Here is a 12,498-nt window from a genome sequence, read left to right on the forward strand (position 1 = left end):
GAAAGATAACAGTATACATGGAAATAATGAAATGATAAGTAACAATTCAAGCATTGTTTTCTCTGCTTAAAGGAAATATTGGGGTATCTTTATCTTCGCCCCCACGGTCACCCGACGCCTGTAAACCAATGAAGACCGGGAAAATTCCGGAGAGGCGAGTCTGAATATGGGAAAAGGAGGGACGGGAATTCATCGCATCGATTCAATCACGGTGGATCGGACGGCGAATAACACCCTTGTCGTTAAGACGTATTTTGGCTCCTCCTCGCCGAAGACGCTCAGATCGTACGTTCTGCTCCGCCTCAACAAAGCGCTTGAAGGGTGTGTTGGGGTCGCCGGACCATACGGGACATTTTGGACGCATATGCCGTAGCGAGACGAACCAGTTTTCATCCTCGCTTTCTGCGTCGGGAGACGCTGCTGGGCTGCCATCTGCTCGAGAAGGGGAAACGGCCGGTGCGGCCGAGATGAAGCTCTCATCACCGAGCTCGACGCTGGCGGTTTCATGGTGGGTGTCATCTAGATCGGTTTCTTCGACTTCACCCATGCTGATATCATCGGCATCGTTTCGCACCTCGTGATGAGTAGTGTCTGGGGGTTGGTCAAGACTCGACTCGAGACTGGAGAGAGCGGGCTTGACGCCCGTTGAGTCATCGACATCAATGGACTTTGTTGAAATATATGCTGATTCATTGTAGTAGTCCTGGCCCGGTCCTTCCATCTTGATTGAGACAGAGGAGGCTCGGGAAGATGCAATGAAGCCAGGATCGCCCGCCCCAGGAAGACTGCTCTTAGCGAATTCGTTGATGGAGTGGGCGTGCAAGTTGAAGAGATTTTTCGCCAAACTTGTCGTCAACGAGGAATCCTTTGCTTCACCTTGAGGAGGCAGGTCTGGTTGGACTTGGCTGCTGGCGACTAAGGGTGCCAATTCAGCCGGCATGAATTGTGATGCCGCAAGCTCGATCCCGTGCGCCGTCAGGCTGCGTTTTCTGTAGATCGGGTGTGTGAAGTTTAAAAGGAAGTATTCCTCGTAGCTCAACGTCTCCATCTCCTGGGACGCACGCTCCTCAATGCGAGAAGGATATCGCTGGAGATGCATTATGATGAAATCGTCCCAAAGGAATGACCATTGAAGCTGGCCACTCGCCCGAATTGCCTGTAGCTTGGAGCACAACTCGATGAAGTGATCGAAGTCCCCAGCATAAACTGAATAATCGATGCAAAATCTCTTGTAAACTTCCTTGGCCTGAGCGACCTTCTCTGGATTCTTTATGTGGGAAAGACGTCGGGCCACAAGAGCAGCGCTTTGAGTGTTTTGCATGTTCATCGAACTTTCGCCGAACCCTTCGTTTTCACGTGGCAGGCCTTTTTGGCTTCTTAATGGAGTGTAGACCGGATCTGTGACTGCAGGGTTGGAATGCCCTGCCGGAGAGACCTGTGAAAAGCCCACGGGCCCATCTTGTGAAGGACATCCTTCCGTTGACCCCTGAGTTTGCTCATTGAACTGAGTCGAAGCTGGTTCTTGAGAGCTCGTAAACAACAGAGAAGAGTGCTCAGCTACCACTTGTTGATCTGACAGGGAGAAATTTTGGTGACGATGAGGTGAGCCCGAAGAATTGAGCACGATCTCTTGTGATTGAGTAGCATTCTGCGATGGAACACTCATGCTGCTGTTTTGCGGTTGGGTTCCCTCAACATCCACCCGAGGCGATACATCGTATGACGGATGAGAAGACGGACTTGGACCTTCGTTTGATGACTGGCTTTTCTCATAGCTTCCATGATAAGGATAAGTGTTGAGGACTCGTGATGGCGACGAAGTTTTGTTGGCCTGAGACGAAGGCAACTGCTTTTGGGAAGGGCTGAGTTCGGTTTCCTGTTTACTTAGCTTGCTGCCATGTAGCCGGCTATTGTGAGTTGCAGGAGTCTCCGCAACTTGGAAATGATTACCTTCCATCCCTGGAAGCGAAGACCCTGAACATGTCACAGTCACATCTTGCTCGACCTGAGTGCTTTGTGTCGGATCTGGCCAGCTTTCCCCGAGTCCCAAGGGCACAGAAGTGTCCATCATTGACTCGTCACTTTCGTCACCCGAATCATCCTCATCAGGTCCAAAGGCGGGTTTTGAGCCCCTGAAATGTGTGGGTGATTTCTGCGACAAATTTGATGCTTGTGATTCCAGGGGCTGAGGAAGATTTGATTTTTCCATATCCGCATCGCCATGTTTAAGAGAAGCTTGGGTTGGAGTTGTGAACTTGTCGGTACCGGCGTCTTCACAGTTCAGCGGCCGAGAGATTTCGGCTGCGGATACCTCAGGGGCACTTTGAGACGGCTCAGCACATCCAGTTTGAGGCTGAGATACATTGTCAAGTCTAGTTGCATCGCCCGAATCATCATGGCCCTTTGTCTGCCTAAGATTATGATTTCCAGCACTCGCGGCTTTCTTATTGCCGATAAAGCTTGGTTGCCTCACGGGGCTGCTGTCTGATGGAAGACGATTCTCAAAGCGACGTTGCTCGGGGGTTGGCGTCCAATCAATTGGGGTTCCTTCAGACCCAGAGTCCTCATGATCAGAAGACATTACGGTATCTTGCGTCGGAGTAGGAGGTTGTTCTGGTATAGCCTTGACTTCTTCTGCTCGTCGATGTCTTATCTCCACAATGTTGTTCCATTGCCTCAAGAGCGAAGGTGGTACATGCCCTCGAGGCATTTGTTCATTTGGCATAGGTGGTATCCAAAGTTTTTCTTCAAGCAGCTTTGTCTGGTCTTTTGAAATATAGACCTCACTCGATGGTATCATTCCAAGCCCCTCCCACGGGTTAGCCCTCATTGGTCGGGATGAGTGAAACGGAACGGGGTCTCCATAGAGGCTTTGTTCTTCCGCATGGGGCATGTCAAGTTTTCCTTCCGTTGGCTTTCCAGTATCGGACCATTCTTTCAGCGTTTCATGGGCAGCATCGATGCGTTGTCTTTTTTTCGACGGGGTCTCTCCTTTAGACTCTTTGCGGGAATCGTCATCACAAGCCGGCAGTGATTGAATTTCCACGCTCTCACGCTGCCGTTTTCGAGAGGGTGGTCTTTCCACCCCATGCGATGGTTCACTAGCGGTATGGTCTATGGCCAATGACTCTTCGGCAATCCGATTGGTTTCATGGACCGTTGGGTCACTAAAGCCAGCAGGAGGATTCTGGGATGACAGGGATTCTGTAATGTCACCATTGCTAGAAGCCGAGCCAGGTGGAACCTGCCGAGAGGAAACCTCCACCGGTACAGAGGTCTGACTCTCAAAGTTCGTGTATTCCTCATTCCCGTTTCTGAGATCATGTGGAAAAGAGATCCCTTGATGGCTACCATTTATCACCGGGGCTAATGGTGTGGGCTGCTGAGAATTATTTGCAACTCGACCACCGCCACTTGTCACCCAGGAGCCCTCGTCAGCAAAGACCTCGGTATGGTCTTGCCGTGGTAGAGAATCTCGTGGAATATCCCTGAGGGTCGGACGAAATGAAGGCATGAGACGCTGGAGAAGCTCAGCCGGGGCACGCAAGAGAGAGCGACCCGTCTTGGAAAAGCGGTCCGGTGTACTATGTTCATCCGTAGGAATCTGGGAGAACAATTGTTGCGAGCTCATAACATTCGCGGGACTGCTCTGGTATTCTTCTGACCGGTGTTGGTTATGGGCATCAGACCCGTTAAAGTTGGATACCGAGAACAATGCTCCGTTCGATTTGAGAATTTCCTTAGGCTTTACGGCCTTCTGGCGTGCTCTCTCCAGGACGGACTTAAGACTCTTCTCTTTCCTTAGCTTCTTTGCAGGTACATATTTGAGCGGTCCTTCGCTCCAGTCAATGCGAAAGCGGTTGACGTGAAGTCGTACATCGGCAGTTGAGTATTGGAAGACGAGGCGAAAGTCCAGAAGCTTCAAACGATGCTTTTTAGGCCCATCCATAGGTTGCAAGCCCTCCGATTCGATTTTGAACGCAGCAAGTGCATCCTGGGATATGGTCGCATCGATCTGATTGTTCGAATCCATCAAAACTGCGGTGTCAGATAGCGAGCCCATGCCCCACTAGGTACAGAAGGGTTAGTGATCTCCAGATCGAAAATTGGACCAGTGATCATATACCTCTGCCACAATAACCGCAGCGTTGAAATCTTTGACATTGAAGTGTAGGCTGGTCCCGTCATCCTCCACTTCAATAACGCTCTGCGGAGATTCGCCCAGGTAGAAGGACAGGCACACACCCACAACCTGCGCGATCCAGGCGGATATCGAGCTCATTGTAAAGGTCCTGCACAGTGCCAGATAAAAACAGTCTGTAAAGTCATTTTCCGGGAGAAGAGAACTGGGCAGCGATCGCAGCACCGACCTGTCAATCCCCCAAAGTCAAGAATCCTAGGAGTGAAAAGCGATAAACGATAAGAAGAAGACGCGCGACGCGCCCGCTGACTCAGCTCACCACGTCATTGCACAGAAGGTGCTTGTGTGGAGAAAGTGCAAGGGCGATCAACTCTTTCTCTTATCAACCTTTTCTTTTTAGCCTGAGACACTTCTGGGTGCCAAACCTCCCAGTCTGAGACTATTAGCTATCTCCACCGCGGATGACTCGGCTACCAGCAACACCCACGTCCTTTGTGGGGTTGATCTACAAGCTCTCGGCCTGACCGCAACATGTCCGGATACATGGACCAGAAGTCGCATGGAAGCTCGAGTCCCTCCGCGTCGTCCTCATTTCTTCCTCTTGGACGACGCGGGTCCAGGGCATCTCTAGCGACGACGCAGACCGATCGAGAAAACATGAATGCAGCTCTGGATCAGATTCACACTGCGGCCTATCGGTCCGATTCGCTAACGCATTTCAACGACTTCACCAGCCCCCCGGCCCCGGCGCCCGCATCAGATGACAAGTGCCTCTCGGAAGAGCTGCAGGGAGGACTCAGTGGACTGTATAGCCGTTTCAGAACCTCGGTAGGCGGGATGAGAGACATTGTCAGTGGTGGGGTAAAGTCAGCGGATAGAAGTGTTGCGGAGACTCCTGCTGTCAAGAGCCCACCACCGGAGCGCTCGATGACCAAGTCTGCGTCGGACCTGGCTGCTGGCTCCGCAGATCATCGCCATCTGCCATCGTATCCCAACTCGTCGCAAGGGTCAAGACTACATTCACCAGTTGTGGCGAATTTTCAACATGCTCAGGATGCCGTGGCGCAGCCAAACGCCGGGAAAGGCTCTAAAATATCTTCCAAGAGTGCTAGCATATCTTCCAAAGCTTCTGTTTCCCCTTCTCCAGGGATCAAATCCACCATCGCTCCACTCACAAAATCCACCGGTGCCTCTATCGCAGCCGATCCAGCGATCACCCAGCTTCACGTGAGCGCCGTGAATACCAGTCACCATTCTAGGAGCAACTCTATCAATGTCCCTGCCCCGGGCTTGAAGAGTGCCGACTCGGCCAGTATCAGCAGCAAGGATGGGCCGATGGACACATCCATGAGCCAAACATCTTCCGTGCCGAGCCAAAATTTATCCCATTCGCCGGTGTTGTCCACAAAGACCCATGAAAGTAATCATGGAGACCCTGGCTCACTGGAGGCTAGCGGATCACTCCCACCGGCGGATGGTTCGCTCTCCGAGAGTCGGCCCCGAAAACCGTCTTCTACAGAACAATCTAGACCTCCAGATAGCATGTCCCAGTCGGCAGTTTCACGAAGCTCAAAGCATACAGAGCCTCCCCAAGACTCGTCATCCCAGCACCGGGAAAGCAGATCGAATTCAAGGATGTCTTTCGCGCAAGATGAGTCTGCAGTGCCGACGGCTACGTCGACCAATCACCCAAAAGCAACTGCCAGTGAAGGAAGCCCATTCCCTACAAGCTCAAATGTTGAGAGTAAAGCTAAAGCCCCAGCTTCTCACAATAAACCAGAAAATAGTGAACTTTCAAAACTTTCTGCTTTGGCAACATCCTTTGATAAACCGCCCCCGTCGCCTACAAGAGGGCGATTTCCTGGCTATGTAACGTCCCGAGCATCCACTGCTGAGACGATGACATCGGTGTCTTCTTTGCCACCGGTGTATACAGCGGGTCCACGGGGAACTGGGCCTGTTCAGCTGGACAAGCAGCCCCCTGTGGCAACAGGCGAGAGTGGGGTTTCACAACTGCGAAGTAAATTGCTCAGCCGAGATTTCTGGATGCGTGATGAAAACGCTAAAGATTGCTTTCACTGCGGAGAGCCTTTCACTACATTTCGCCGAAAGCATCATTGCCGCACCTGTGGGCAAATCTTTGATTCTAGGTGCACGCTTCTCATACCAGGAACGCGATTTGGTCAGCCTGGCTCCATCCGCGTCTGCAAGCCGTGTGAGGCTATGATCAATGCACATGATGATGACTCTTCTGAATTCTCTGATAGCGAACAGAGTCCCGTTGCTATGAATTCCCGGCTATCAGAGCTCAGTTGGGGAAGCAATGGAGCTCGAATATCTCCGGATGATGACGATACCGCATCAGTCGTATCCCAGTCGATTGACCATGTTCTAAGGACCCCGACGATGGCCATTCCAGCCACTCGCCGCGCGGGCGAGGGGCACAATCGTCGATCGGCTGTCCTGGAAATCAACTCCGACCGCCCTTTGACTAGGCCTACTTCGTCGCGCTCTCTGAGATCATCACTGGGACCTAGGGCACACTCTATGAGCCACAAACGCCATGGTTCTCGCCAGCAGCAATATATTCGGAGCTTCAAGCCTTATCATGAAGATCGGGCACCCTTCCAGCGCCGCAATGCTGATGAGTTCAGCGTCGAATTCAGACTCCCTGCCTTTCACAGAGATAACATCATTGATCCAGACCTTGCTCAGTATCTTTCGGATGATGCATCAAGCGGTGATGAACAGCCTAGTCTCATGGCCGCGGTATCTGAGAACAACCTATCTAAAAGTGGCGGAGACCATGAAAGGGCCACTTTTGGTGGATTCCTGGCCGCCATGAAGAAAGGCAGATCTGCTTTCGGAGATCGAAGTACTCCGAGTATCAATCAACCTGGACGCGATGCAGACGAGGCCAGTCTCAGTAGCTCAAAGGCAGTGAACCTGCCCCGTTCCTCCCGCCGTCGGAATCTAAGTGTCGCCAGCAGCGTACATATTCGCCAGTCCCCGCGGGCCTCAAAAGAAAGCATGTTCCCCCATGATGTACCTTTCCCAGAGGCTCCCTTTCCTATGCGCTTGAAAGACAGTGGTTTCAAGATGACCAGAAGCTCATCGATGCAAGGGTCTGGTGCGCCGCCAGTCGAGCTCAATAAAGCCAGCTTGGAACATGTGCAAAGGCTTCTGCGACAGCTTCTAGCGGAGTCATCTGTACCACACGGCGAGAGTTGGGAAAATGCTCTCCTTCCAATCCTTTTGAAAGCGGCGGATGAGGTGAATCCGGATGTCCAGCACGGTGACGATATGGATGTTCGTCACTATGTTAAAATTAAGAAGATTCCAGGCGGCAAGCCCGGGGACACGTCGTACGTTTCGGGGTTGGTATTCACCAAGAATTTGGCTCTGAAAAGCATGCCGAGAAGTATTCCGCGACCCAACATCTTGATCATCACGTTTCCTCTTGAATATGCTCGCCAGCAACACCATTTTATGAGCCTTGAGCCTGTCATTCGACAAGAGCGGGAATTCCTGGAAAACCTCGTGACCCGAATCGCTGCTCTCCAACCAAATCTGTTGCTTGTCGAAAAACATGTCTCAGGGTTGGCTCTCCATCTTCTCGAAAAAGCCCGCATCGCAGTTGCGCATAACGTGAAACCATCTGTTCTTGAAGCCGTGTCAAGGTGTACCCATACTCGGATTGTCACGTCTATGGACAAACTTTTGAGCCCGGCTCCACATAGCGATTGCAGCAGCTTTGATGTGAAGACTTATGTGCATAATGGCCGCAGAAAGACATACATGTACATCTCTGGATGTCGGAAAGACCTCGGGTGCACAATCGTACTACGTGGTGGCAACGAAGATTCCCTTGGGAAGGTGAAGGAGATCACCGAATTCATGATCTATGTCGTGTACAGCCTGCGGCTCGAGACATGCCTGATGAGGGATGAATTTGCGAAGCTGCCTACAGCATCGACTGAGGGTTCGAAGACAGTGTCCTGCAATTTCGAGAATCAAATTGCAGTCAGCGAGAGCAATGGATGTCCCACAAACACAGAAAATCCAGAAGACAAGCCAACTCAGGATTCAACCGGTAAACCAGTGACCACCGATATCACTGAAATTCCCGATGATGTTCCCATGCCAACATACTTCGACGACATGGTGCAGGCTTATCAAACAAAGCTTCTCTCTGCGTCGCCTTTCGTGAAATTCGAACCACCATATCTTCTCATGCGCGTGAGAGAGATAGGCCGCAGACTGGCCTATTTGAAACGCCTCCGTGACCAAGATGGATTTTCCGAAGAAAGCATAGATGAGAAGGCCAAGCCGCAGAAGTTCACTCTCATTACTCCTGAAATGGTCCACCAATCTCCACACGATGCTTCACCCAAGGTTAAAGAGGTCCTTCGCGCAGCCCATGACGCCGAATACGACAGGACACTCTACCATTATCAAACGCAGAAACGGCAATGGGAGGCATACGTTGCTGGTAATCACGACATGTTTGATCCTTACGCTCACCAGAACATTGTCGTCCTCTACAGCCTTGTGTGCACTACGACGTCTATTCCATGCTCTGGTCCCGATATCTTCGCTCTCGAGTTTTACAACGAGCACGAGGACGATACGGTGTTTGAGTCGGATTGTCCCTTGGGACAGTATGTTCAGGAGCTTTGTGCTGGAGTGAACGATGTCTGTACCGCCAACGGCTGCGAAAAGCGGATGTTTGAGCATCACCGCCAATACGTTCATGGAGAGGCGCAGCTCAGCATTGTTGTTCAGCCCTACCCTTCCAAAATACGCGGGTTACAAGACGCGATGCTTATGTGGAGTTGTTGCAAGATTTGCGGCAATGAGACCCAAGTCACGCCAATGTCGGAGAATGCTTATAAGTACTCATTTGCGAAATACCTCGAGATTACTTTCTGGGGGAGGAATCTGCATGCCCGTGCGGGAGTTTGTCCTCATGATCTCCAGCGAGATCATCTCCGCTATTTTGGCTACAGGGATCATGCCGTTCGCATTCAGTATGACACGATACATCTTCTTGAAATTATCGTCCCACGGCCCCGAGTCACCTGGAAGGTTGATAATGATTTGAAGATGCGAAATGAAGTCTTCAAGCGCACCGAGTCACGCCTCAACAAGTTCATGCTTTCCGTCGTTGCGCGTTTGAAAAACATTAATGTCGAAAGTGTCATGCCCGAGCTCCTCGATAAATCCAAGAAAGAAATTGAATATTTGATCAAGAGAGCCAGCGAGGACCAGGCTGCTTTGATTCGCCAATTGCAGGAGAAGTACAGCAGCTCGCGCTACTGGGAGGTTATACCGCTAAACGAGGTTCTTCGTGCCGTTCAAGAGAAGGTGGTTGAATGGGACACCACCTTTGCCGAATTTGAACAGAATTTCTTCCCATCAGAGAAGGATATTAAACGGCTAGCAACTCTGCAACTGAAGAAAATTTTCCTTGACAAGGATACGACTGTGACAACGGATGATTCCCTACAAACTCCAACCGATGTAGAGGACGAAAACGCTCAGACAGCTGAAAAGCCGCGGATGTTGCGGCGCATGACCCTTTCTCCGGAAAAAGCAAAGGATGTTCTTGTGTCAGTTGTTGAAGAACACACTGGTAAAAAGCAACGAGAGAAAAAAGAGGAAGACAGTGCATTGCCACCATTGCCTACCTCTCCTACTGAAACGTCTCTGGCTGTCGATGCTGTAAACGGCAAACGATCCTCTCCGCAGGATGAAGTAGTTGCGCAGGAAGAGGTCCGACATCTTGATTTGGCAGTTCCTTCTGGTCAGTCTGAAACGACGTTCCTCGACTCAATCTCCCCGCCGACTCGATCATGGTCCAACATGGATGCACCGATGGCTTTTGATGTAGCCGGCGGCGAAATTGATCCACCGGAGTTGTCACCGAAGACGCCCGAGCCCTCAAAAAACATCGATTCAAAGGCGAGAGAATGGGGTGCCATCGAGATACCAACTACTCCTCCGAACCGACCTTCCGCGATTCCAAGACTGACTGAGGGGGCCTTCCGACGTTCCGGCAAGGCACGTTCTCCTCCACTGGTACGTGCACAGTCTCAGCCGGCGCATCTTCTTCGAGAAAGATCGCTTCCAGGCTTGAAACTCGGCCCATCACCTTCAAATGAGCCGGAGACTCCCCGGGGCGATTCGGCCAAGCCATCGGAAAAGAAATTAACAGAACGCATCGGATTGAGCGCTCTTAAGAATGGTCGATTTGCCCCAGGACATTCTCTCATCCCACGGTCTAGTCCCAGTAAACGTGGCAGTTCTCGCGTGTCCAATCTTGCTAGGCATTTTGAACAACTGAGCCGTGAATTTGAGAAGGAAAGACAACGTGAAAGACGTCAACGCGCTGCTCGAAGCACCCATTCGCGTGCATTCCCCCTGGCTTCTTCGAAACCCATAGTTGAGGTCTACCGGAATGTCAAAGAAGCTGTTGAAGAGCGAGAACCTCAGGTTGATGGAGAAGAGACTGTCCTTCGAGCGCCGCAGATTCCAACAGATGAATCAGGCAGAAGAAGTGACGAATTCGGCGACCGGACCGGACATCAACAATTGGAACCCTCACCCCCGGGAGCAACGGTGGATTGTTTTGAGCCAAGTCCAATTGTTCGATCTGACTCGCAGTTCATATCTGAAGGCGAAGCGGATGAAGGCCCCAGCGACGAAGAGCAAAACGCAGGGGAGGAGTTGCACCCAGTGGATTTGCAGGAAGAGGTCAAGTTACCCGAAGATGACTCAATTGAATTCAAGGATCTGGCAAAGCATGAACGTACATGGCTTCTGAACATTCTGAAAAACTTCTGGTCCGAACGGTCTGCCAGTGGATGGTCTGCTCTCGACTATCCTCTCAGTGTGAACGATCATGTCTTTGCGGACTGCGATATTATTGTGCGAGAGGACGAGCCTAGCTCTTTAATTGCGTTTGCGTTGGACTCGTCTGACTACAAAGAAAAGTTGGCAAGCATTCAACAACGATTTGATGAGACGGAGGAGCAGCTAGAAAAGCCTGGTTCCAACGCAGAAGATGCCAGAGAGGCTCGAGTCGAACATGCTCTCTTGCGGGAGACTGGCACACATCTTAAGTATCAATTCCAAGAGGGCCAGGCAAGAATGCTTTGCAAAGTATTCTACGCTGAGCAGTTTGACGCACTACGCATAAAATGTGGCGTTGCTGATCGAATCGTGGAATCGCTTTCCCGTTGCGCAAAGTGGGATTCCAAGGGTGGTAAAACAAGGTCGCTTTTCCTGAAGACACTGGACGATCGCTTTATCCTTAAGTCACTGTCCCCGGTCGAGACCCAAGCTTTCCTCAAATTCGCCCCGGCTTATTTCCAGATCATGTCGGAGGCCTTGTTCCACGAGCTGCCGTCTGCCATCGCCAAGATGTTTGGTTTCTACCAGGTCATCATCAAGAACCCGGCCACTGGGACTGAATTCAATTGGTTCCTGTTGCTGATGGAGAACCTCTTCTACGACCGAGTCCCGAACCGTATATTCGACCTGAAGGGCTCAATGCGCAACCGCAAGGTCGAAAGCACGGGCGAGCGTGACGAAGTCCTGCTGGACGAGAACATGGTGGACTTTATCTACGAGTCCCCTCTATTCGCACGAGAACATTCCAAGAAACTGCTCGGTCAAAGCGTGTGGAACGATACTCTTTTCCTGGCCCGTCAGGACGTGATGGATTACTCACTTATGATTGCCATTGACGAGAAGCGAAGCGAGCTCGTTGTGGGAATCATCGATTGCATTCGCACATACACCTGGGACAAGAAGCTTGAGTCATGGATCAAAGACCGCGGCTTTGCCGGCGGTGGTCGCAATCGCCCGACGGTGACCAGTCCCAGGGAGTACAAGAGTCGATTCCGTGAAGCGATGGCACGATATGTCCTTCAAGCCCCAAGGTCAGTCTACACCTCCCCTTTCCGGCTTTCCAAATAGATGCTTACCCCAGTAGTTGCTGGCACCAATTCCAGCCTATGTATCGATACGCCCAGGGCGAGCATCAGAACTCCCAAATCACAGATCTGGACGTTGATGATGGAGCTGCGGAGGCCTCTACTTCCCAGTAATGGAAACTGCGATTCATGACACGAAACACATAGAAGCACATATGATCGATCTTTTTATGTTTAATGAATGATGACTTGATGATACTGCATTGATGCCCCTGAATTGGACTATGGAGAGACCTGAGATGGTGCATACAAGAGAGATTATAACGACTGCATTCTGTCTCGGAACTTACTGAACGGTGTGAATGTCTAGCGAAGACATCTATTTCCTTATGTCTACTCCCATATTTTTCTACTTCA

The 12,498-nt window shown here is 51.1% G+C and overlaps 2 protein-coding genes across 2 annotated transcripts; one reads left to right on the plus strand and one right to left on the minus strand.

Annotated features, from left to right (window-relative positions):
• Positions 1-202: 202 nt before the first annotated feature.
• N7498_003989 (uncharacterized protein) lies at positions 203-4,282 on the minus strand (the record flags this gene model as incomplete). Its single annotated transcript, XM_058451051.1, has 2 exons — positions 203-4,069; positions 4,127-4,282. 2 exons carry the CDS (start codon positions 4,280-4,282, stop codon positions 203-205), a joined length of 4,023 nt encoding a protein of 1,340 aa, XP_058310513.1.
• Positions 4,283-4,672: 390 nt separating this feature from the next.
• N7498_003990 (1-phosphatidylinositol-3-phosphate 5-kinase FAB1) lies at positions 4,673-12,124 on the plus strand (the record flags this gene model as incomplete). The annotated part of the gene is made up of 1 exon (XM_058451052.1): positions 4,673-12,124. One exon carries the CDS (start codon positions 4,673-4,675, stop codon positions 12,122-12,124), a length of 7,452 nt encoding a protein of 2,483 aa, XP_058310514.1.
• Positions 12,125-12,498: the final 374 nt, after the last annotated feature.

Source organism: Penicillium cinerascens, assembly GCF_028974065.1.
Source record: "Penicillium cinerascens strain IBT 15544 chromosome Unknown contig_24_segment0_segment0, whole genome shotgun sequence".
In the NCBI taxonomy this organism is placed as follows: Eukaryota; Fungi; Ascomycota; class Eurotiomycetes; order Eurotiales; family Aspergillaceae; genus Penicillium; species Penicillium cinerascens.